The sequence below is a fragment of the Dermacentor variabilis genome, chromosome 2 (genome assembly GCF_050947875.1).
Source record: "Dermacentor variabilis isolate Ectoservices chromosome 2, ASM5094787v1, whole genome shotgun sequence".
Lineage (NCBI taxonomy): Eukaryota > Metazoa > Arthropoda > Arachnida > Ixodida > Ixodidae > Dermacentor > Dermacentor variabilis.
Genome location: NC_134569.1, coordinates 95870119 through 95896889, shown reverse-complemented (window position 1 = coordinate 95896889; position 26771 = coordinate 95870119). Strand labels below are relative to the sequence as shown.

The 26771-nt window shown below is 42.8% G+C and overlaps 1 protein-coding gene across 7 annotated transcripts in view; it reads left to right on the top strand.

Moving 5' to 3' along the window:
- polybromo (protein) overlaps nucleotides 1-25802 on the top strand; it is a 109206-nt gene extending 83404 nt beyond the window's left edge. For 4 of the 7 annotated variants that reach the window (XM_075681366.1, XM_075681369.1, XM_075681368.1 and 1 more), the window contains 14 exons: nucleotides 566-650; nucleotides 1239-1314; nucleotides 2180-2352; nucleotides 6375-6472; nucleotides 7610-7681; nucleotides 10918-10965; nucleotides 11770-11889; nucleotides 12015-12134; nucleotides 14233-14590; nucleotides 15707-15764; nucleotides 17426-17565; nucleotides 19751-19945; nucleotides 22445-22547; nucleotides 24235-25802. In XM_075681366.1, the coding sequence (XP_075537481.1) occupies nucleotides 566-650; nucleotides 1239-1314; nucleotides 2180-2352; nucleotides 6375-6472; nucleotides 7610-7681; nucleotides 10918-10965; nucleotides 11770-11889; nucleotides 12015-12134; nucleotides 14233-14590; nucleotides 15707-15764; nucleotides 17426-17565; nucleotides 19751-19945; nucleotides 22445-22547; nucleotides 24235-24451 (1863 nt within the window). In that variant the 3' untranslated portion in view covers nucleotides 24452-25802. The remainder of the gene's footprint in view (nucleotides 1-565; nucleotides 651-1238; nucleotides 1315-2179; nucleotides 2353-6374; nucleotides 6473-7609; nucleotides 7682-10917; nucleotides 10966-11769; nucleotides 11890-12014; nucleotides 12135-14232; nucleotides 14591-15706; nucleotides 15765-17425; nucleotides 17566-19750; nucleotides 19946-22444; nucleotides 22548-24234) is intronic. The other 3 variants (XM_075681367.1, XM_075681370.1, XM_075681371.1) reach the window with 3 other exon arrangements.
- Nucleotides 25803-26771: the final 969 nt, after the last annotated feature.

The following is a 26771-nucleotide window of genomic DNA, read 5'->3' as shown; positions in this document are numbered from 1 at the left end:
AGAAGAAGAATGACTTTTGAATTCTTAAATTTTCTGGGCGAGGGCTACAAAACCCTCTTTTGTAGCCCTTACCCAGAAGGTTCTTGAAGAAAGCTGATGTGACATCGTCAAGATTCAAAATGTTGCTGCAACATGCAAATAACCTACCACTCGGTAACAGCTTGCTTGCTTTTGCAGTGTAAGTTTGTGAGAGCAAACAAAAACTAAACTCTGCTTTGGAGTAGTTGGTGTATATGCACTGAGCTGCTAATTTCAAACTGCTAGTTGGGGCCGCTGCTTTCATCAGAGCCACTTATTTGGACGGCCTTAAAACGAATTGTGATAATGTTTATGAATGTCCGCTGTAGCCCCCAATTGCTCAGTGCAGCTTCTCTTTATAACAGCTAAATATTCTTTAGATATTGAAACGTCCTAACAGTGCATGTTGGCTCAAGATTTAATGCCTTCAATATAATACAGTGAAGGTACATTGGTTTGTTTGCGAAAAACTATTGGTATATTTATGCATGTTCTGAACGCTTTTGTGATGACCTGTTATGATCATGGGGATTTTCGGTCATTTCAGAATGTTACAATAAGTGCTCCAAATGAAGAGGAAAATGTGACATATTATGAGCAGCTCAATCTTCCTTCTGGGGTGTTTAAGTTGGGTAAGTGAAAGATGATATATATTGTAATGTGCACATTGTGCGATGAAATTCCTGGCCAGAAATGAAGAAAAGCTCCACAGTGCACTTTGTTACATTAAATTTCAAGTTTATTCAGTGCACATCCAGATTTATTTAATTATAATGTATGATTGGGAAACCACACTGCTTGTTTTTGTCACGCCTTGCTTACCGTCAGCAGTACAATGATTTATTGTTTTGTTGCAACTACTTATTAAGCAGTGTGTACCACATAGCATAAGCTGCTGTGCAATTGGGTCCTGTGCATTGTTCCCCACAGTTACTTAGCTAAGTTTTGTTGTTTGTTGTATTGTCGACTAAGTTATTCAATGCAACGAGCTAAGACTGCTTGGCAAAGTCACTTTACAACATGAATTTAGTTTATGATTGAACTGTAATATGCCAACTGGCAACTGGTTGAACTTGAAATTCAAGATTTGGCATAGCATGGAAACCATGATGTGCATTCTGTGTGTACTCTTAAATCATTGATAGTGTGTAAGGTCTTTTTTCCCTCTCACTGACTGTGTTTATAGCAATTAATCAACAAATTAACTTCGATAATTTCAGGTGACTGCTGCTATGTTCGCACAGAACACTCAAAAACACTTATCGGCCGCATTGACAAAATGTGGATGGACAGAGAGTGAGTATTGTGTTTGCACATTCTAAGCAGGGGGCTTCAATTTTGACCCGCATGCACATATAAAAGCTGTGCACAGTTCTAATTTACTTTTTTTTTTACTCATTTAGTCATTAACTGTATACTCATTGAGTGCTGCTGTAGATATTGTGGCTCCTGTCAGAACCTTACTCCACTTGTGATACCACCATAGGAATACCTTTGTAAGATCATGCTGTTGCTGGCATCACACCAGTGCAAAGAAGCATTGTGGGCTTGCACAGCCGCATACCTGTCGACTATTACAGTTTCATTGTAGAATGTCAAGTTCTTAGACCTTGTTTATGACTGATGCTTTGACACCGATAATTTTGCAGTTTTTCATTTGTGGCCAAACCAGAGCAAATCTAATTTCAAAATAATATAGTCACTCACCGGCTTTCAGAGGCTGATTTTTCGTACCTTCTCGTTTTTTTGGACCTTCCAGCTGCAGCATCACTCCCTCATAGAACCAATGCAAAATGACAACTGAAATTTTGAGCTTCGTTCTGTTAATATTTAATGAAAAGTTTCATGAACATTTTGTTTGTGTGTCACGAAAATAATTATTGCTGTGACTATAGGGTGGAGTGCCTGTTACCATAGTGCCCATACAAAATAAAGTCTTCAATCTTTTTTAACGCGCAGTCAATACCCTATTAAAACTTTTTTTTTTTCACCAGATTCTAGTATTTTCAGGCTTTGACTGCCATAGCTTTCAACTTTTGAGGTTGGCGGGCCTGTTGTCATTGTTCTCAGATTTTTGTTCAAACTGCGCTGGTTTCTGTGATGTTTGCTGTGACCACTGGTCATTTGCCTTTTACATATACTTTTGATTCGCCCATTTCAGGGGAAATGGCTTCTTCCATGGACCGTGGTTTGTGTTGCCGAGTGAGATCCAACACCCACCATCACGGGTATTCTACCGCCAGGAGGTGTTTCTCAGCTCTATTGAAGACACCAATCCTCTGCTCAGCATCATTGGCCGCTGCAGCGTGCTTGACTGCAAGGAGTACACCACCTGTGAGCTTTGCTTTTTGATACCGGCTACTTGATGTCAAGTAGGTGAAAGTCTGCGCCACCTTTACCACAGGTCCTTGGACACCAAAAAGACACAGGAGCATGAAATTCGACGAATTCCTGCCTTACTTTCACGATGCGAAGCACTTGCCCCGTACCAAAAAGACTACATTTACAATAATGTGGTCACAGTACGAGGTTCACATAGCTACAATCGTTCCTGGATACATCGAACTCGAAGGGAATCGCAAGGTAGTTCAGTAATTAGAAATATAAAATATGCCTATTCGAAGCTCATCTGAGACCTCTGCACATCTCGGAGTTTCCAGAGATCATGAAAAAGTGGGAAATTAAAAATTTGCTTCTCGCAGGATGTTTCAAACAAACAAAATTTGACTTATTTTTTGCTCACAAGCGCTAACTACCGTATTTACTTGCATAATGATCGCACTTTCTTGTAAAAAAAATTGATGCAAATTCAGGGGTGCAATCATTACGCGGGTTACCAAAACAAATATGGCGGCCGGCGGAGCAAGCCAAACGCACCTAATACAATTTTTTTTCTTGTTGGTACATTACGTGCATTGAAACAGTTCCTTCCGTATCAGTAATGAATAATATTGTTAATATCGGCAAGTTTGCGGCAGTAATGTAGCCATGTCCACTTTGAGGGGACAGAAACAGAGATGGGCGCACTTAGCTGCCAGTGACATAGAAACACATGGCGGGCATGCTGCGGAAACTACGGCATTTGTCTTCACTACTATCCTAATATGGCATGTTTCCGCTAAAAGTGGGCGAATATCTTTGCTGTGTTACAAGCGTCTGCATATGAATAGAGTGCACTTCTAACGTATCAATGTAAATATGGCTATTATCGTTGCCGCTCGCGATTTGTTGCTTGCCCAGGAGTGCAGACGAGAAGAATCGAAAGCCGCCTTTTTTGTTGTTGTTGTGGACTACAACCATTATAAAGCCTACATATAATAAAGACAAGGCAAGTTTGGTTGTAGGTCTTTTTTTTTTTTTTTCATGAAAATGCGGAATGTGATGAAAGGAATGAAATGGGGCATCTGCTTAAGAATGTTTGGTGCGTGCAGACCGCTTGGTATGTTTTGAAGAGTCGTTTGCGTAGCATTTGACAGCATTCGACAGATGGTAAGCGCAATCATCATTAGCTAGACTTGGCACACGACGTATAGCTGCGACAAGTTCAGGGTGCGATCATTACACTGGAAAGAAAAAAAATTGAATTTTGACGACAAAATTCAGGGGTGCGATCATTACGCGAGTGCGGTCATTATGTAAGTAAATACGGTAACCCTAAAAGCTCGTGTTGGGCCCATATGCAAGACGGCAGTGCGCCTCGTGCATGCCAGAGTGCTTGTTACGCATTTTTATTAAGCTTAAGGTAGAAATAAACATACTGCGAAAGCAAACTAGCCTTTATGGATAAATGCTGTGCTGCCATCAGCTCACTTCTACTGCGAATTGCGCGTGAATGTGCCCGGCTGCTTATCCATTACAATATCAACAATACACAGTATAAATGGCTGATCATCATATGTTAGCAACGAGACAGGCAGACGTTGTGTCGGGTTTCAGAACTGACTTTCTGTTGGAACCAATCATCCTCGCTTCTCGAACGGCCTAAAAAGTCCACGTGCCTCTTTTTGTGTGCCGCTCAGCACTCTGATGCCTTGTGGCCGTTATGTCCCTTTGTTCTTGGCCCTTCGCCTCTGTCTTACTGTGTTGGTGACTGCCAACAATACACACATGCCGTTGGTTTTGAAAGTGGCTTTCAGCTTGCAGAACGTTCGAGTCCATTCCCACTCACGCATAACGGTGCTAGCTTGAAATGAAATGCCTTCAGCTTGGACCCGCGAATTGCACAGCAGTGAGTTTTGCTTGCCACAGCCGTGAAGGGGGGTCTTTCCACATATGGGGCATGCAGTGTTTTTGTTAATTCTAACTGTACTGTAAAGATTCGTCCGAATGGAGGTTGCTGTTGTATTCGTTTTGGCCACTCGCCGAAATTCTAAAATACCATTCGCAATAATGAGCAGCCTCTTTTCGTCTTGGAGGCAACGCGCAAACTTCTCGGCAGCGCCACAAGATGTTCAGATGTTCTTTCTGAACATCTTCACCAACATGTTCAGAAAGAAGCACGAGAGGGAAGCCCAGCTGCCGCATGACGAATTTCTCAGAGTTTGCACGCATCAGCATGCCATGCATTTTGTAGGCCATGCACAGGCCTTGTAGTGGCGATGCTAGGTGGCGCTAACCATTCTTGGGGAAGCACGAAAGAGGAATTCCTCTGCAGTACACACCTCATACATAACTCGTTTCGATGGTGGCAGTACATTGTGTTGCAATATTGATTCATTGCAAAATGTATTACCATCGACAGTCATCATGAGATGGGTTCTGCTTACTTTAGCTTTTTCATGTTCTTTCTTTCTGTTCTAATTTTTGTATATGGTTATATTTGGCTCCATGGTTCTTGGTCGCAGAGTTAAAGGGTGTTACGTTCTCATCAAGGAAAGCTTCATTTTGCATAGGCTGCATTGAAGAACTTTGCAGCATTCTTTAAAATGTCTGCTTGCTATGCATTGCATACCCTGACACATCTATGTCTTTACACAATCTTTTAGTACTTGTATAGAATGTTGCAAGACTGGGCCACTTTATTTCAATGTAATTGCGATACAGTCGAGCCCGGCTATATCGAACTTACAAAAAGACGTCTATCAGTTAGATATAGAGCATAATTCGATGTAAGCCTGCTAAATAATTGGATGTCATAAAAGCACATATCATTTATAAAATCACTTTATTGATGAAACTAGCTTAGTTTTGCACGATGTAGTCCTGCATTTTCTTCTGCTTGGGCAATTTCACTGCCTGCGATGCTGCACTTCTTTACATTGTCTAAGGAGTCGGAGCAGCTGAGGCCGCAACCTTTCACAATCGCGCAAAATCACCAGACTAGTGCTAGTGCACCAATCACTTCAGAGGATGTGGGCAAAGGACTGTCATTGCTTTCCTCATTGTGCCCACTTTCACTTGAGCTCCTTACGATGTCAGCAATGTACTCTTCGTTTTCAGGCTCTCCTTTGGTCACGACACCATCATTTGCGCTCACAAACTCGTCCACCGTTGATTCGTCAACAGCTGCCAGAAATTCTGACAGCTCGCTTCATACATCGGCAACACCTGCAACGGCTTTGTTGCATTCATCAGGACTTACAGTCGTCACCGAGCACGCGGAAGCCGGCATGGCTGAAGCAATTTCGGATAAACCACTTGTACATGACCGTGCATACACGTTGGGTGCCACAGGCACCGGATCGCGAGTTTGGCCGCTTTAGCCCTAATCTCCAACTTATTCTTCAATATCGTGCTGAGAGGGCTCCTCAGAATCTTGTACGCTGCGGGGACATCCGACTTCTCACCACGTTCAACCCGATTTATGATTTCGAGCTTCACCATGAAAGGCGAATTCTGCCACTTCATCACGGCAACACTGCGAGAGAAGGCCCACAAGAGGCACACAATGAACCAGAAAAGCAGCGAGACAACTCGCACTTTCGCCATCTTGCATCACGAGGGCACAAGAGCCTCTGATTGGCTGTCCGAGCAAGTGCTGCGGGCAGGCCAGTATCATTTTTATGCAGGGGGGGGAAGGGGGGTTGTTGACGGCTCGTCCAAGGCAGCGCGATCACGGTAGGGAGTGCAGTTGGATGGAGCAGTGCCGCCGGGTTTCACCGCTACTGCGAGGGAAAGCCAACTTCTGGGGGCACTTTTCCGCCGCTTGACGTTCGATATATCGGGAGTTGTTGCTATTTTTGTTTGATGTAAGCGTAATTTTTGCTATATATATTCATTGTAACCATACCGTGTCCAGAAATTGTTCAATATATAGAATAATTCGATGTAAATGGATTCGATATAGTCGGGTTCGACTGTACATGCCATTTATTTGCAATCGTGACAGGGTTTTCATGTGACTTTAAATTTTGCAGGCCGGCTGACCGAAATCAATGAGACTGACGTGTACATTTGTGAATCTCGCTATCTTGAAGCCGAGCGACAGATTCGAAAGTTGCCAAAAGGTCTCAAGGTATGTTAGCCTACGGGCATTTTTCTTAATCCAGCAAGTATTTCGGGCGCATTTGTGACTGGTGTGTTGTCCATTGGTATCTTCACTTGTGCAAGAAAAAAACAAAAATAACGTGATTGCAAAACAGATGTTGCAATGCCCCCTTTCAAAAGCTGGTGATGGCTGCGGTCTTGTGCTTCATCATGGCTGACTATGTGGCAGTCGTTGAATCGAATGATGCAGCTATCATGCAGACGTATAGAGGGCCATTGTAGATCCTAGATTACCTTGAGAAAACCGCGCAAGTTCGTGAATGTGCTACTATAATTGGTGCACTCTGATAGGACCCGTCTCTCTACATGTGTTTACAACATTCAAGATTCACAAGCACTGATGCATATCTTGAATTGTATTTCACAAAATGACATTAAGGGTCATAAGATGTACCATATTTAATCTGACGAAACATGGCGCAGCGCATGCAGTTGTTTGGTTTCCTTTGCTTGCCATGATGGAGCTTTTTATGTAATTGGAATAGTGAGCTTCTTGGGTAATTAGAATAGTATATTTCTTCATTTTTCTTTTTGATTCAGAATAAGTAATATGAAACTTTTTCAAACTGTAATGGACTAGATACTGTTGGGACAAGTTTAGGATAAGGAAACACAAAATGAAATAGAAAGCATCCTAGAACTCCATCTGTACTACTATGGCAGGTTGTGTTTGTAAAACTTATAGTTTGTATTTGCCTATGGTTCCTAGAAAATGTCAGCTTTTGCCATTTAAACTACCAAGAACAATCAGAGACAGATGCATTGTTATATTTGGAGCCTAAAGGGTACTCCTAGCTTCCACACAGCTGCGAGGAACTACTTAAACAGAGCATAGTGTTTAATTCAGACTCACTTTCATTTAAGAGGAGTTACAGAATGTCACACAACTGCAATTAGACCCTCTTTGTTCACACAAATTATGCTAGCAGCATTTTGTGCATTTTAAGCAAAGTTAGTGTAATTGACATTTCCAACACTCCTGTGTATTCTGCTTAAGGCGGAATGTCCTATACTTTAGACAAATTTTGTTTCATTTTGTAAGCACCATATATCATTTAGCTAGACATCAGCTAGCGTTTAGCCATGGTATGTTTGCGCTTTGCAGAAATTTGCACACTCTGAAGTGGCAACACCAGACGAGGTGTACTACTTCAAGAATCCCATCACCCCACAAAAGGTAAGCAAAAGAAGGAAAGAAAAGTTGCTTGATTAAGACAGCTTAATTTATATCTGTGATGGCATTGTTTTTCCTTATGCATGAGATAAAATAGACTACAGGACGTTTCGCAGATTTTCCAGTGACATCTAGACGTTGTGTAAACTGATGTGACTGTGAGGTAATGCACTGTGCTGAACATCACACCTCTAATTTGCATGAGAATTAGAAGCTACAGGAGACACAGGTTACACAAAGTTCAATTTCTTTTTTGTGCCTACTACAGCACAGGTGTGCTTTCGTCGTATCAATGAATGAAGAAAAATTGCAAGGAATAATGCTGAACTTCTTACAGTGCTATTAGAACAGCTACTGTCAGAAATAGTTCTACAAAAAAAAAAAAAGAAGAACACTATTTTGTTTGTTGAACAAATCGAGGCCATTATTTTCTTAACTACATGGTAGCAATGTTAAGGGCTCCTTGGGCTTGGTGAAAAAACAGTTCTCGGATAGCGTACATTGTTGTGAACATCTCAGCCAAATTTTTCAGTACTGCAAGGCATGTGGAACTCTCAAGCTGAGCGCATAGTCACCTTTTTCACAAACACTCTCTTTTCAACCCGAGCCTTCTCCTCACTCTTTTCGGGCTGGAATATTTCATCATAGAGCAGATTCCCATGCACGGCTGTTATTGGCCAATAGCTGACATAAATCAAGAAGGGTGTTTGGATCAGTGTGTTTTCTAAGTGCAAAACTTAAGGTTAGACCAGTCTTATGCCTGCTAGCGCACACTCACTCCTGGCAGCTCCTGGCTAGACACCTTGGCAGACTTCACTTCGTATTGAGCTTCTGTGCATGCTGCGCAATTTGAATGGGTCTACTATCCTTTGATCAAGCTGGTGCAGGACAAAGCTGGTCCGTACCACATAACATGGCCAGACTAGAACACATGAGCGCAAGTGCGCACTCCAGCCCTGTCATACACATGGTTAGCGACTGCAGCTGTATGTAGTTGCATCTGCAGCGTAGCGTAGATATCGTGACCGCCGCTGCTTGCCGTGACGAGCGCACTTGCTGAGCTTCTGTGGCTCGCTGAGGACAACAGCGTGCTCTGATTGGTATTTGTGGGTGACATGACTCAAGGCCTAAGCACCGACATCTGAAGAACGGGTTGTTTGCTTCCCGAGTTGCACATCTTCAAGGTGTGTCATCATCATGGTCGAAGCTCGTCACGTTAGGAAGCCTTTCAATGTGAGTCCGAAGTGTGGCATCCATCGCTTGGCCGATGTGCGTGCAGCTGACATACTCGTATGAGCAAACATGGTAAAGAAGTTTCTACGACCCTTGGAAATTATGTGAGTGTCATAGATATATGTGTGAAACTAAGTGTGCTACTCATGTCACTTTTTGCAAGAATAGCCATGTATAGCTATCTAGTATACTGTAGCTCAGCAAAGGGGTGAGACGCAGTGAATTCAACCATATGCTGAGGGATAGCCTCTCAGTTTGGCATGTCGTAGGTGCCACAGTGACGATAAGTAACCAAAGCATTGTGGGCACCACCCTGCTCCACCATAGCCTTCACAGTGCAAGGCATTGAAGGACCGGGAGTACCACAAAGGGATCACAGGTGATCTTTAATTGTCAATAACTCCACTTTTGCTGTACACATTGAAATACTTTCTGTGACAAACTATTTCTGAAACAGTCTTCAATGTGAAATGCATTTCTTGATTTCAATAAAAAGTGGTTCAGGAGCCGCCCACCTGCGGACGACCATCTTCTTCTGCTCTTTAAATAATGTTTATTACTCTCTCTCCCTTCTAAGTGCAACTTAAAGAGACACTAAAGCGAAAAAATTAATCAGTTTAGACTAATGAAGCAGTGTTTGAGAACCCTGCAGGCAGTCATTTCAAAAAATATTTTGATTATTAGATGAGAAAATGAAGGTCCAAGTATCAGTATTTGAATTTCGCGCCGAAACCCCAGCTCCTGTACGTCAGCGTGACGTCAGGAATTCCAAAGTATGTTTTCGTATTTGGGCCGCGTTGGCTGAATAAAGGTTCCCGAAACTTGCCATGATTAATATTTGGTTCCTTTAGAACACAATGTAGTATTAGTCGTCGGACGATCCCACCACTGTTACCAGTTGTAGGAGTTGTCGGATGATCTCGCCGCTGCCATTATTTGTAAGGGTTGAAGGTCGTAGAGAGGAACTCGGGAGGAATAGGTGAACAGGGTTTATTTACAGTATTTACATTCTAAACATGGGATACATTTACACAGCCTAGCGTGACTCCCAAATGGAGCCCGCAAGACGAAGCATACAGCAAACGAGCACACAGCTCACGAGTACATTGACGAGCACAGAGCATGACAACGAGCACACTCTAGTCACCGACAACAGCTCGTTATATCCACTTCGTTCGACATCACGATTCGACGTCATCGTAGAAAGTCCTCGTGGTCGCCTTTGAGAGAAGGGGGTTCACACACATGTGCCGCACAGGTTTCAGTGCTCTCTTGAGGGCAGACGACCTTTGCAGTGCAGTCGTCGTGGTATCCATTGTCCTGTGTCCCCGTAGTCAGGTGGTCACGCCCGACCCCAGCCGGCGCCGCTAAATTCCAGAGCTGCCTTTTTCCTGTAGTCACCACATGTGTCAGCAGACTGACGAATCCTGGGGCCCCCGTACCGCAAAGCACCCTTTTGCCAGGGAGGCTCCCCCTGCCGCAGAGAGACCATGACGACCCAGCAAATGAACCAACAATGCACGGGGCGCCAAACGGGGCCAGCCCTACTGTCGTCAACGATCCTCCAAACGTGGCGCATGGTTGGTTAGCGTTGTCGTCCTCGCTCGTTCTCTGAAGGGCACCGCCACCGCGGGTCGGTCGAAGCACGTGCAGCGGGCTGAAATAGCCGGCACGTTGCCACCCCGGCCGGCCATTCCTAACAGTAGTCAATCTGTACTGCTATATATAATTAGTAGGCCCCAGAAGATGCCATCAAAATCCAAGATGTCACAGCCCCCAGGTGCAAAAACTTCAGTAGGTGTCGCCACCCGTATTTCGTTCTTGCACTTTTTCTGGCTTACCAAACGTCTTATCGTAAGAGTGGTGTTTTTGGTGTTGTAGAACGGTAATTTACTGATGCAGAAGAAATCATTTTTCCCTTTAGTGTCCCTTTAACAGAACTGTGCTGTCTACTTGAAATTTTTGAATTCACTATACCTTGTTTTTCTGAAAACTCTCACTTCTAGTGTGACACTGGCCTCGCTGACGGTGCTGACATGCAGCCAACGGGAGACGTAAGTTGTCATGTGTCTCAATTTGAGCTAGCGAGGTGATCAGAGGCACTAGCGTGCAATCATTGCAGCAGTTAACATGAAGCCAATATATCTGGACCTGCTTCGAGTTGTTGACAAATTCGAATTCGCCCTGCCATCTACTAGCCGCCTGGTTAGCTCAGATGGTAGAGCGGCTGCCCCGGAAAGGCGTTGGTCTTGGGTTCGAGTCTCGGACCAGGGCAAATTTTTCTTTAAATGCAAGACTTTTCTTTCAAGGAACCTGTGTGGGTTTCCTTCATAGCAATTGCTACAATTAGGTGGATGTCTCATTTTCCCTTAATTAACTGTATAGTTTAGTTAAAAATATTTCAACTTGGTTGTGATGATTTATCTGGCTAGACTTGTGCCCATTTGACTGTGGGTGCCGTTTCGTGTTCATGCAAGTCTTGAACATTTACCACAGTGACATGGCAGTTTTTATTCGGAAGCCAACGCAAAGTATGGTAAGCTTTTTTGTGCAGGTTAACAAGAAACCTTACAGATTCATTGTCATATCAGTGCACTTTATTTGCTTCAGACATGCAGCCCACCTGTTCTTTGGCACAGTATATAGTGAATTTTTCTATTGGTCTGCCAGTATACATGTGCAGAAGCGTTCTGCCAACCATGCCTAGACCAGGCAATGAAAATTTTTTTCGGAGTTCCAACTGAGCGCACAGAGATGCACTGGAGCTCTATCTGCTGTTCGGGATCAACAGCCGTTCACGAACTCACCGTGTGCCTCGTTCAAAGTTTGTTCAGCATTACCTTCGCGCCCTCAAACAGGAGATGTCCCCAATGCCATCCCGGGTTATGTCTGAGACAGACAATGAAGAATCCAACGATGTGCCCTGCTCTGCCTTGGCAAGGGATGACAGCAACCTGTCATCTGCCTCTGGCAAAAAGGTCCGTCCCTTCTGCTCCTTTTCTAAAATCATACCCTCCATGAGGCTTCGCTGGAATGGAGCCAAAGAAAAGTTCCCTCATGATGTCTCTTCCCCTCTCCTCCCCCTCCTTCCCATGGCACGCAGAAAAGTACCAAGCGTGTCGTCACGGGTTACTTGCTGTTTTCAAGTGAAATCCGCAAGTCGATAGTGCAGTCCAACCCTGACCGCTCTTTTGGAGACATCAGTCGTCTTGTGGGCAATGAGGTGAGACATGCCTGGCTCCCCCTGAAGCAAAGTCAGCTCCTGCTTCACAGTGCCACAGTGCACATGCATCATGACCTCATCGTTCATAACATAGCTCGCTCTACAACCCCTGCTTGCTGCTCATCGCTTGCTTCTTTAACAGCTGTATCTGCATTCATTGCCTGCTTCTGTGTTCACCTTCCATTGACACTCATCAGGAGCACACTTTATTAGCATTGTTGCAAGCTCACAGTTTGTTATTTCTTTTTTGCTTGTCTTTCTTTCCTTTTTTTCTGACGGGGTTTCTACTTAACACTAACAAGCCTAAATTAGTACCTTTTCAACTTCATGACTACCACTGCATCACTTGCAAGGTCACCTTGATGCCTGCAATCCATTTATCTTAATGGCATGGATCTTCTAGAGCAATTGAAGATTGTTTTGTTTTTATCCAGATCAGGATGTTCTCATGAAGTGGCTTGCCCTGTGTGAAACCAAGGCAGCCTTTGTCCTTCATCATCTGGCATTAACTTCATTTGTGAAATCACCGGACAGGAGGAAGACTGCAAAAAATGCTTTGTTGTTAATGGATTTTGCCTTGGTGGTGTAACCTTTAACTGGGTAACAATTTTTCACTGATGCCCATGCTTTGGGGACATTGTGTACAAGTTCTGGGAACAAGCCTAGGTCAGTATTTTCTTAACTTACAAAGTTAGAGACAGGATGAGCATGAGAGGAGACAAACACAAAATATTTCACATCTGACTGTTACAATACTTTTCTTCTCAGCCCACTGAAGATGTGCAGCACAGAGTGCTTAAAAATAAACTAGTAGTGTTGAGGATGAGCATGATCACGATGTGGATGCACGAGAACCAAGCGCATTTCAAACTTTCGTAACAAACCCCACTGTCACTCTTCGGAAAAAAAAAAGTACTGAAACCATGAAAGAAATCATTGTAACAGTCATTGAAGCCCACTGTTCGAGTGATTCCCTAATAGAAACCTTGATGTTGCATGCTGTAAGATTCTCTTTTTTTTTTTTTTTAAGTATGTTCTTGGGTGGATTTATGAGTCGTAAAGGGTTTTGTGGCCTTTGCCCTTGTAGCAAGGTTGCGCAAGGCAGCAGCACACTTCAGCCTGCACCTCTGTAGTTTCAATCCTCATAGTTTCCGCACTCATAGTTTTTGAACAGGCCCATTGCCACCGATGAAATTGCATTGCATCATGAAGCATGTTGCTAATTTACACACATTTCATGTCTGTCGCTCACTTTCTTATTGCTCCATTGTTGACTGCTTTTAGGACAGAACTACAAGCTTGCCCTTGGGCAGGGTGTGCATCTCTTTAATCATGATATCACCAGGACCTGACAAACAGCCGCTAAGAACAGTTTATATATTGTCTGAGAAAAGTGCATGATGTCAAATTAATGTTAAAGAATGCCATAAAATAAGAGAGAGGAAGGGAGCAGCCCTGTGAATTAAAGTCACCAACATATAGGTATATAATATCTGCAGTGATAGCAATAGTTCCATTCTTTTATGCTCTTGCCTGTTGGGATTAGTGCCACAGAGATCAGAGAGAGCCCGACCTCATTTCAAACAAACCTCCTTATAAGCAGAGTGTGCCATCTAGTTTGGATGCACACCCACCTTACCATGTAAGTGTCTGGAATGTAGGAACCATGGGAATGTTAAACTTCCTCATGGTCATTACATCCACCCTAATAAAATGTAAGAGTGAAATCTCTATTTCTTTTTGAGGCCTCTAAATTTGAAGTTACAAATTTAAAATGTAGTGAAATTAAAACTGTTCATGTCCTGCATACCTCAGAAGCCTTTGTCGTCAGTCGTAGTACTTTAATAGAAAGGACAGCATGGCACAATGGCATACACTGCACCAAAGTGCAGTCTATCAATCTAAGTTAAATGAATGTTTCTTGTTGGTATCTATTCAGTGGGTAGGAGGGCACACAGGGATGGTATTGGCTGTAGAATTGCACCAAAAGTGAGCTTGGGAACTATGTGTTCTGTCTCTTATTAGGCACTTTCTCTTTGATCTGCCTTCAGTGTAATGTAAATCTGTTCCTTGGCTTTCTGCCTGCGTTGCTCGGCAGTGGCGCAACCTGCAGGCACCACAGAAGGCCGACTACGAGGAGCGGGCATCTCGCCTCAATGTCAGCCAGGAGGACACCAACGACAGCCTTCCCCAGAGCCCAGCCTCCTCGTCGACCCACGCTGTGGGTGGGGGAGCAGGGGGAGGAGAGAGCAGCCGCGATGCCACGCGTTCCCTGTCATCCACGGGGAGCATGACTCCTGCACCCGGTGATTTTGCCACCCTCTCGACCACAGTGTATGAATGTCAGTGGGACGGTTGTGACGCAAGCTACGACAACCAGCAGGACCTGGTGGACCATTTGGCCCAGGACCCCAATGGACAGGTGTACCAGTCCTATTTGGGGTTCAAGGGTAAGCGTGAGTGTTCCCGTTTTCGTCCACGACCCTGATGGCCTCCACCCCTCCGGGCGTATTTTTTGCTTTTTCTCTACCCCTTTCCCTCCCACTGTCCCCTGTTGCATGGCAGCGTCTTAAGTTCTTGCATGGCAGTAATGTTTGTTTGTGTGCAGCGCTTTTACTTGTGGGGTTGTCAGCAGCATCGCACCATTGAAATGTGATACAAGCACGAGCACAAACACAAGGACTAAGAAACGCAACACCACGTGTTGCATTCCTTAATCCTCATCTTCGCTGTTGCACTGTGTTCACCTAGGTTACTCTGCTTTGCTTTTCGCACAAGTCCTATTGGGCATAATGAATGTAGGCAGAATGAAGCAAATGCGCTTTGTTTGATTTTAGAGTTGTCTGCTTCGCAGTTAGCACTAGCACACATGCAAAGCAGCCTTTCATCCCTTTCTTTTTCTTCAAAGGGCTTCTTGTAGCATTTACTTTTACCCATGTCATTCACCTTCTTGAAATAATTAAAGAAATCACTGCTAGTTCGTTAACTTATATTTTTAGTCTCATGATAAACCTTAATAGCAATGCTACAAATTACTCTGAAGCGCAGTTGTAACAGTCCCCCATTTATTGTAATGCAGAATTCATGACTAGGAGATGTCAAAATGATTTGGCCTTACTACTTTAAGGAATGCAGTGGACAAGCACTGCAGCTGTTTGCTGGCAGTGTAATTATCGAGCATATGATGGTAGGAATTTTATAAATGTTGTTTATTTCTAGCAGCAATCATTCATTAGCTGCTGTCCCCCTTGTACAACTTTGTCTTAGTTCTACACGCCGTCACCTACAGCACTGTTACAGAATGATATCTTTCAGGAATTGAGCACAGAAAATGTAAAAACAAGTTGTGGCTTCCCGCTGCCAGTTCTAGGTACCCTAACACATATTGGTATTTTTGGTCTGTAAAATGCGTTTGTCTTGTTTTTAGGACTGACATGCACTGTACTTCATTGCTCTTTCCCAAGGTTTTTTTGCAACCAAACATCCTCCACAATTTTCCCTGTCCTTTCCATTTCTGTGCATGTCACTGGATTTGTCAACCAGTTAAAGGTGACACTCAGGTGTTTTTGCAGACAATAACGAGTTCCAGTGCCTCTGGGCAAACTGTCCACGTGTCAAGAAACAAGTCCCGTAAGTAACATTCCTTACGCAGCTCATTTCAGCCATAAGCGAGACAACCTCTCAGTATTGCTTAGTTTATACTCATAAGTTTTAGGCTGCAACATGCTTCAATGTGTGTCCTTCCAAATTTGAATTTTCAGCACAAATACAATTGCAACTATTTTTTGTGGTCAGGTGATCTAGAGATCTTCACTTTTAACTGAGTGGTGCTCAAGCTCTTGGCCATCATGGATGCTTGATCTACTTGGAGGTTAATGAGGGACTGCCACCTTATATTATGCACAAAAGAGCAAACATTCATTGCAGCTGGTAACAACAGAGAGCATGTTTCATTTCAGTCTGCCAGGGTTATGTCTTACATGCTGCTATGTCCCTGTATATTAGAGCTCAAGCATGGCTAGGTGATGTAGTTGATATAAACAGGAGCAAGTGGAGTTGAACAAGTCATGTAAAGTAGAAAATGAATAACATGTGGTATATCAGCTCATCGTACTGGACGCCAAGCAAACCCAAGTGAGTATAGAACAGTGATGAGATGGGGCAATTTGTTGGTCTAGCGTGGGTTCAGGTGCAGCACATTTGGAGATCTCGGCGATTAGGCTGATAATGACGGTCAGTCATGTGGAAAATATAGGTGGTGTCCACACGTGATGTCACTAGATATCAGGCATTAAGATTTTGTTATAATGTCGCATTATCCATCCAGTAATGAATGTGGATGTTGTTGGGCTATCAGAGGCCTTTGGGTTTCAGGGGCGGTGGGGGAAAGTTTTGTGTTGGGAGACTAATAAGTGGTGACTGGAGGCTTGGTGGCACAAGGGCAGAGAAAACATGCAATGAAAAATTAAGATATGCCAGAAAGGTAAAAGCGAACTTGGTAGCCTGTCCCATTGCCCCCTTTCAAAGGTGGTGCTCATGACGCCTTCTTCATCTGGTAGTCACTTGTGCTACCTTGGTGTGCAAAGGCCGGTGGCTGCTTTGTTGTTGGCTTTTGTGTACGCACAGCTATCACGGCAAAAACTTGTTCAGCTGAACAAATTCTGCTATTGCAATGCATTTGAGCTTAAGGACAATATAGTTTGCTTCTCTGGTGGCAAGCAGTGATAACTACAGCATGTCAAAAGCACGACCTCAGAGGATATGTGGCGCTGTGTGTTGTGCAGACAGCATTTCATTTCAGGGTCTCAGTAGCCATGCAGAATTGTTGCACTCTCAATGCACTTATGGAAGTTTAAGAATTAGAAAGCTCTTGTAAAAGAATAACATGGCATAACACGGCATAATGTGGCATAATATGACATGGCTACATGCAGAGACATTGAGTGTGGCTGCGCCGTTTATTCAGATGAGGATTAACCTGCCGCTGTGCCCGAGTGGCTTTGGTGTTACGCTGCTAAGTCCGTGGGCACTGGTTCAAATCCAGGTTGCAGTGGCCAAATTTCTGCAGGGGGCAAAATGCAAAAACGTCCATGTACGATGCATTAGGTACACACTAAAGGACCGGTTGGGGCCAAAATGAGTCAGGAGTCCTGCACTATGGCGTGCCCCACAATAATATTGTGGTTTTGGCACATAAAATCTCTGAATTTAATTTTAGTTAAATCAGATGTCATTTCACTGTCTTGATGCAGCTGTTGCATCATTTGTGTCCGCCACTTTGTTTCCTTCAGACCGTTCCCGAACATTCAGAAGCTGCTGCGACATGTGAGGGAGGTTCACGTCAAGGTCGCCGGGCGCATAGTCATGCCCGAAGCGAAGAACAGGAATATGATGCTCTCCAGGAAAAACCTTGGCTCGCCAGCCACGGCAGGTAAGTTGATAATCATGACCACGCAGCCATTTCACTCGCATTTCCGTTGTTACTGTAATGCCTGTCCACCAATCATTGACATAATTGATGTGAAACTGGAATGAGAGTTGCTACGGTACCCTCAGTGTGCAGGCAGTGTACTTCGGAGCTGGGAATGTCTGCATAATATGTCATGATACATTGAAATGGGAACTAAACTGAAGGTAAATCATTCTCTACCTCAAATTCTTATGTTGGTATAATTTTATTTGGCTCTTAGCAGTGGAAATACCTCCAATCACTGTATTTGCACATATATAATATTTGGGGATGTTTATGGCTTACCAGCCAGACAATTACAAACTATACAATGGAAATTATAATGTGAGGTAATGGTGCATAAGACAACCACTGCTGTAATCTAAAGCTGTTGCATAGTGAGATGTGGTCCACCACAGCAAAGTATGCCTGCGTGGGACCACCTGGGCTTGTGCAGTAGCATATACAGAGGCGCATCGTAGGAAAGAATTGCTTCTCATGCAATAACATTCTAACACTATGCAATGTGCTGCTAGATATACGTTAGCACGGTCGATTATGCTCACACCAGATGAGCGTGCACAGGCAGGCATCATGGTAGCAGTTCAGGCCGTTGAACTCGTGTGTTGTTGCACATCCTTTACATTTCGTTTTACTCTTGCCTCTTTGCTGAAACATATCCTACTCACTACTATTTTTCCTAAGGTCATTGAAAAGTTGTCTTTTTCACAACACTTTGCCTGAAGATTGAGCTCACCACATTCTGCTACATAATTTTTTTTATCACGTTTTGTTCTAAGCATGGTAACGAATATGACAGGAAGTGCTTTTCCGAGCTGTATAATTTCACAGAAGAATCTCGCATTGTATTTGTGCAAATGTAGTAGTTTGTAAAGGACCATTCACACCTCGTATTGATGCGTTTGTTGCGACTCAGTGGATCAGCCATGACAGCACATGCACGTCTGGTTCTAGCCTTGAAAATGGTGCCCTTTTGTGTGATGTGCATGCTTAGTGTTTTGTTTGCATTGTTTGTTGTCACAACTGTGTGTTTTTTGTTTGTAAGCATGCATTTTAGACATGGCTGGTGAGCATTTATTTTTGTCCCCGTGTTCTGTTTTGTAGTATTCCAGAATGCTTTCCGTTTGCTTGTTGTGCATCTGAAGTCAATGGCCCAGAAAAATGTAAGACCGCTGCAGTGGTGTAGCCAAAAATTTTTTTCCGGAGGGGAGCTTGGCAGGCCACATAGTAACACAAAAATAGGGGGGTGGGGGGAGGGGACACATGCTTGGTATGCCACCCCCTGGCCATGCCACTGGATCGCTGAGTTCTTAGGTGTTAGTCATCTTGGTAAGAAATTCTGCTGGCACTAACTTCAATTATGAAAGTAGTCTTTGTTGATACAGGCACTCTTTTATTGTATTTGTTTCTATTTGGATTCCATCCATTGCTACATTTCTATCTATTCAGCACAACTGGTATAGAGTAGCTACAATCTTTACTCAAAGAAATTTGAAAGTTAGTTAATGTAGAGTGTGGTGCATACTCATTTAATAGCCACACATGTGTTACAGCCACACTCCCAGCGTTGAGCAATACAAAAACGAAGAAAAATATCTTTGAACCTTAATTTGTGTAAAATGTGCGCTTCCAACTTCAAGCAACTAAAAGCATCATCATTATGTGAAGCAAGCAATAAAACCAACTTATTGAATGCCAAATCGTAGGCACTGTCTCCTGTCAGTGTGCCTTGTGCTTGCTGGTGTCATTCATTTCATCTTATATAAGCCTGTATGGTACAGTACTTTCATTTAACAAGGACAGGCACAGTTTCATTAAAAGTCCTAAGCAAAGAAGAAACAAACAATGTAACGATAGCCCTTGCATGTTTATTCGTGTAATAGCTGCTTCTCAGATTTTGTACAAAATATACTAAGCAAAAAAAAAAAAAAAAAAAGAATTCAGCACTGTGAGGATCTGTAGTATATGATGTTTCATCGCGCCATATAAGGCAGTGGTCATTGACTTTGGGTCACAATGTCGCACTGTGCTTGTGAGAAACATTGCACCATTCATACAAAGTGCGTGTTTGTTTTTTGTTTTGTTTCCTTTACTCCGTTTCGTTCTGTCTGCACTGCTCGTTGCTTGTGGGGCCTGCCGTGTCCAGCGGGTGTGCCTTATTCTACGGCGCCTCCTGTAGCGTCGCCCGCGCCCATGGCAGCGGCCCCCCACCATGCCCTACCCCCACACCACCATTATGGGTCCTCTCCCATGCACCCGATGATGGCTCAGCAGGGCTACCCAGGGCCGTTCACCCCGCCCCACCACTACTACATGCCACTGCAGCCACACCCCTCTCAGGGTAGGCAACTGTGGGAGTGCAGTGCAGCCGAGCATAATGAGCAGCATGCCCTGTGGCGGGCTGCATGCACAGGCTGGGAAGCTCACTCGCGAGTCAACCCACTCAGACTCGGACCGACCCATAAATCTGAGTCCGAGTGAGGCCCTAAACAAAAAATATATTTTGTGAGGGATTCTGAGGAAATTCGGCTTAGTTTGTTGACCTATGGCTGCATGTGTTCATGACTCCAGCTTCCAGCAGTTCTGGAGAAGACCGACTCTGCTTTCAACCCTTTCTAGGCCAATGATTCCGGCCAGAGTCATGTTTTGCAGGAAATACATAGTATCCGACATCAAGAAAAACAAGCAAAACTATTTAAATAAGTGAGAGTGTAAGCAGTGCTAGTTAAATAGTTTGTTGACTTTGTGCCACTGATAAACATCGCTCTCTCTGAAATTTCACAATTGGCCATGTGTCGCATCCCACTGAGGTTGGGTCTTTGTGCTCTAATTTTGGATCCTGCTGTATATTACTTTACCTTGGTCTCTTAGCATGCTTTTGGTGCTATAAAAAATTAATTTCAGCACTTTGATAAAACAGCGGTTTCATTAATCTACCCCCTGTGGATAGGTAGTGATTGACCTTAGTAAGGTTATATTGGGTTTTTATACTTTATCCTGCATGCCACTTGTATCTGTGTTATGTTTGCATGCTGGAGATGTCGTTTTGGGACTGTTCAATGTGTGCATAATGCTTCATAATAAAACTAGCAATTATAACTGACTTCTTTATTATTATTTCCTACTCAAGTTGTGCTGAATAGCACAAGAAAAGCAGTTAAAGGGACGCCAAAGAAAAATAACATAATGGCTGTTTTTACCATGAAAAGAGGCTTGGTAGCTCAGAATAGAAGCAAAAACAAAAAACCAGTGGCAGCACCACCCTGGGAATTTCCCACAACACTTTGTTGTGACGTCGAGGATTTTGATGGCGTATGCTCATCTCAAGTTTATTGTTTATGGTAAAGTGGGTTTTGCATGTATTGCTTTCTAGGACAACTGAAGAGTCAGCCTAACAAGTTTCACAAACTTTTCTGGAGCCAAAAGGCCTCAGATAAGAGAAAATACTTTGAAATCTATGATACCACACTAGCATACTAACGTAACAGCACTTAGGTTTTGGTGGGAAGTTAAAAAAAAGGAAGCATTGCCTTCATTTTCTCCACTAGTATTAAAACATTTAACCCGAAGAATGAAAAAGTTCTCTACCAATCTCACTACTGCACTACGACAATTAAGTTCAAGTTTATTGGCTTAAAGTGACCAAGAATGACTTGCTGTCATCTTTGTGGAGTGAAAGAAACAGAAACATGTTTTGAAAGGCAGTTTTTTAAAAACTGGATCTGCATGCTCCATTAAATTGAGTTAGGTTGGTATACATTGTGTAGCTTTGGGCAACCTAATACTGTGCAGGCTTGTTGTGTCTGTGATTTCTAGGTATTTTAGCTTGTATCAAATAGACTGGCAGCAAGTGTGTACATTAAATCACTTATTTGTGGGTGTTTTTAAATCTAATTTGCTCCTGCTGTGATAGGTGCTAAAGTACAAGTAATATTGAGTTAGCAGCAGAGTGCAGGAAGCAGGACAACAGCAGAACACAGCAGATAATGCAGCAATATGTTCTGTTGTCAATTTGTTGTCTATTGTTGTATTGCTCTTACAATTAACATTGTGTAAAGAGAGATAGAGCTTTCTTTCTTCATTTCTTTCTTTTTTTTTCTGTGTGCTAATTCTGCAACCGTCATTTTATTGTGTGTGTGCAAGAGAATCTCTTGTATTATTGTCGCACGATTTGAAGCACACTGCTATATCATTGGCATTTCTTATACTTTTCAAACTTGGATAGTTCAAAATTCTTGTTGATTCAAACGGACTTTAAAATTTCAGCTATCTCACTGTTTTCAATGCATTCTGAGGCCATAATTCAAACAGGTCAGAGTATTAGTATTCTATTTGGCTTCCGAGAGGATAGAACTCAACTAAGTGGCTGATGAGGCAACATTCATAAGGTGTTACTAGTCAGGACATGCCCACATTTTTTATCTAGGCTTCTGTGTATTGCTATTAAATTGCAGCACTGGTCTTAAAACCATGGGGGTGACTGGGCCATGTTCTCTTCATGTGGCTGTTCGGGTCGTATATGTCCCTTTGAACAAAACCTAACGTGCATAAATTAATGCATAATAGTGCATAATTGTGATTGTGGGTGTATTTCATTCTACATTGAATTAACGCAAGTCAACTGCGTATTAAATGTTGTCTTCAAATAGGAAACTTCTGAAACAAGTGCCACATTGGGAATATCAGACAATCTTTAGTGCTCATACATCTTGAGCCTTGTACACTTGTTGCCTTTTAATGCAAGATTCACGGTCGGTTTCTCCTAGGGTCCCGAAACATGCCATGTCAGTTCCGAGGGATGAGTGTTGTATGCTTTTTACTTGTTATGTGTGCGATGCAGCTCCTGGATTGCCGCCACCGCCTCCAGAGCGGACCCTGGAACCAATCTTTGTGGCCCCGCCTCCTCACCCGCACAAACTTCTTCATACTTATGCATACATCAGGTGACTTTTCAATCTTGCCTCCTCTACCTACTGTGCAGACAGTGTACAAGATCAGGAAATTTTTGAAAAGTTACTTTCGAAGGAGGTAATATTTTTCTCAATAGCCAGCAGTTAGCGTCTAGTATAGTAAACTGAGAGCAATACTATAGTTAAAGCCTTGATGTCATTTCTCCCATAATCCGAATCCTTTTTGTCAAAGGTGGCTAAGCATCAGTGAGTCTTGGTGAATTACATAGGTCAACTTTAGTTTTCATTTGTTTCTGGTTGCTGAAATGTAGAGAAAGCATGTTTAGTGTATGGCTGTAAACATTTGCAGGCTTCTTTCATTGTGCATGCTGTATGACCGAAGGTAACCCAAATGCTACTGCCATCATTGCTTAGCCTTAGTGCAAGTTAACATATCTATTATGGCTTATAAGAACTAGTGTTTGATCTTTTCTTTATAACTTTTTGCTGTGGGCTAGAACAGTGTATGAAAATATAGCATACAACATGGTTCTCCTTTAAGGGTAGCATCTGTTTAGCGCTCCCTCACTGTCTGCAGTCCAGAATTGACATGAAGGCCTGCAAGCAATCTTTTTCTCAAAGGATGTGCGCCTAATGCATTATAGCACCAACCTTTCTTTTCTGATAGCATTTAAGAAAAGTCAAAGTCATAATAGTTTGAATGCTGATTAAGACACTCTCTGTAATTGCAGCTCATACTGTAATGTACAAAGTGCATTTTAAGCTCGAAGGGGCTGGTTTTTACATCTTCATAAAATAGTCCACTTGTTCAAGGCAAATTTAAACAAGCCGTGCCACTTCAGGTTGTTCTGAGAGGGCTATCAGTCAGTGTACTAAGTAATCATGTTACACAGAAAGTGCAACGTGGCACATCTCACTGAAATGCCTATAATCATAATGACCACCTTTGTGGATCTGAATGTGACGACTTTATTCCTTTATTTTAATGCAATCAGCATCTTTTAGAAACTTCACATGCTTTTAGGACTATCGGGCTGAGTCTCTGTTTTTCTGGCAACTTGGATCACTGTATATTGTATAGGTCATGTTCTAATGGGTACAGTATCGTAACGCTTTGCTGAGGTAATAGGGTTCCAAACCAACCGCTAGACCAACTTGGGTCACTGGGTATGCGCAGCTCTTCAGTGAACCCCTGTCACGCCTGCTTAAGACACTGGTTGTGTGCAACTATGTATGTGCCACTCTTCAATGACAAAAAAAAAAAACTCCTTTAAAATTTCTTCAGTTCTGGGTGAATTCGAACCCGTGAGATACATATTGAGACAATCTTGTACGAAGATATATTCGCACAGGCATCACATGCGAATTTCACAGCACTGCTAAGGGGCACATTGTGTTAAGTGGTAAGCTCGAGTGGTGAACTCAGCTGCAACATGGCTTCATATAGGAAGCATTTCATTGGAGGCACTATGGCAAGTCGCTACATTGCTTCAATGATAGTCACTTTAGCATCTACATTTATCGTGAGATAGATTCTGCCAGAATTTTTTTCTTTCCATTGTTCTTTTTTTTTTTTTTAACCCTGGTTGGGGGAGGGGGGGGGCTATTACTATATAGGTTGTATTTCTACTTTGGCAAAAAAAAAAGTTTTTTTCATCAGTAGTTCAAACTTTTAGCTCTCACTAACGCTTTAATTTTGTCCTTGCCATCTTCTTTGCAGGTACATCGAAAACTTACAACCTGACAGCAAACACGTGACCAACTGGGATGCCCAGCTCAAAGCCACCAAGGAGAATACGCCCATCTATGACACTAGCCGCCTGCCCACCCATTGGCTGGGCAATGGCGTTGGAAGCCATGGCAACGCTGTAAATGCCCTCTGGGCCTTGCGTGACTTCATGCTCCGGGATGCTCTCGGAGTAGCTCGCATCTCCTAGGAGTGCCCACTGTGTTTGGTATTTTGTTGTGCGAGCACATTCACTTCCACACCTGTGTAATGACTTTCATGCTGTATGCTCAGAGACACCACAACTTGGGAGTATGTGGCCTTCATTTTGTAATTCCAAATCATCTCACCACTTTTTTATTGTTTTTCCTTGTGGGGATTGCATTAGTTGCTTGGTGCAGTTGCTTTCTTTATATGAAAGAGAAGTTTGAAGAAGCACTTCTGGTTTTATGGATTGAGCATTTTCCATCAGAAAGGTGAACGTTTGCCCCTGTGACTTGTAAGACCGGCCCTTTCACGTGATTTGTTTGAGCTATTTTTGTCACTCTAAGGGTGCTAAAGCTTAGTTTATGAGAGCACGTTATAGACTTTCCTAGTTGTGACTGTGCTTTTTTTTTTCTTTCTTTAATGCTGTGAGCATTTTCCAATTGCACATTTTTACACTGCAAGCTGATATTTGTCCCTTCAATTGGTGTGAATTTTTCTTGGGCTTGCTGCACTTAGTTACATACTTTTAACCATTTCATACATAATATGCACATGTTGTTCTTGATTTTAAACGCTCTGGGTCCCTGCATTTCTTGTGTGCGTATTGGTTTGAGTATCTTTCCAATGGTGTGATATGTCACACAACCTGCGACTTAGTGCAACTTCATGTGCATTCAGATACATTTTTGTGGCTGCCTCTTAATTTCTTTTTTTCTTCTTCTGTAGTGCAATATGTCCGTGCAAAGATTCTAAATACCAGTTTCAAGCAAGATATTCCAACCTTTGTCAAAATTGCAAGTTGCACATATACTGCAGTAAGCAATTGTAATGGCTTTTTTTATTATTATTATTTACTTCCTTTTTTTTCTTGTAGAATGACTCCTGTTCTTTATTTATTGACATGATTTGTTCAACAAATCTTGTACATTTTAATACACGGGCTGGGATGCTTGCACGTTTGCAGCTGGAAAAGTTGATGCAGGTGTTTTGCTTTTGGGTTGCCAATTGTTGCATGCATTTAATAGAAATGTGAAGTGACTGAGCTTTGTCAGCACATTGTTCTTAAAAAGTGTGTGCTATTCATCACGTCAAGCTGCCCAAGACTGTGTGGTGGGATCTGTGAGTATTTGTAACTCTCGGTGTGTGCAGGTTTGTTACGTGTGTTGATGAAAACGTGTGATTTTTCTTCTGTGTCTCACAACTCATCATCATTCAGGACAGTGTTGTTTACTCGTGATTGAATTAATTTGTCTGTAAAACACAGGCACGAGGCCAACTTTGTATACTGCTGTACGAAAACTTATTGCTTTCTTTGAATAAATTGGATTTTTAATAAATGTGATAATTGGAACATGGTTGTTGCTCTCCTTGGTGCATAAATTTGGTTGTGTGTTGCATTCAGTTTAGCTTTTCATGCCAAGTTGTGGGCTTCCAGTGTTTGCCAGTGTACATTTTCTTTCATGCAGCTCTTCTCTAGTATTTGTATGCATGTTTATTTGTGTAGCTATTCATGCAACGCTTAAGCATTTGGTGGGGGTGCTGTATAATCTGTCTCAGGACCTGCGTTTTGCTTTAGAATGTTAACCCCCTTGCATCATCGATTACACAATGATGTGTGCTTGTAATTAATGTTGTTATTCACAAAAAAAAGCACGATGATAATGGTGAAGTTGAATGCACAAACCCTCCAGGCAATTTTCCAAGATTAATGTGCTGTTCAACTCGCGCAGCAACTCACTTAACACTGAAACAGCGAAAACAAGTTACAAAAGCAATGTGTATCTGCAAAGCGATTCATTGGCTTCATGTGTCATTCCAAGTCACCATCCAAGTTCAGTGGGTGCATGGCACAGCCTTGACCACTATAATATAGCCAACAAGACAGAGAGAAAAAAAGACATTGCTTTTTCTAGAGCAAGTAGAGTGCGCTCAGGCCAATAGTAGTAGGCAATCTGTGGTCACTGCTCATGTCGGGTGTTAACTACCACCACCCGCACTACTCTTGTATTATATATGCATTTTTAGTGCCTTCGATTCAGGAACAATAATATTTGTTAACAGGCTGTGCCGCTGGATTTCAATGCCAGTGATACTGAGGACAAAATTTAACGTAGTAAATGAAAGAATGAAGGTGTAATTGTGGGTGTAATTTCTATTCAACAAGTCTGACTGTTTTGTGATTAGATCTGGGACGCGGGTAGAAAGCATTTAGAACATCGGCGAATAATAAATTCTTTATTTGTGGTTTCGCAGCGTAAATATAGGCCCGGCCAAGCTAACAAATGGCATGTGTGGCAGTGCCCGGCAGCGAGGGCCAAGTCACA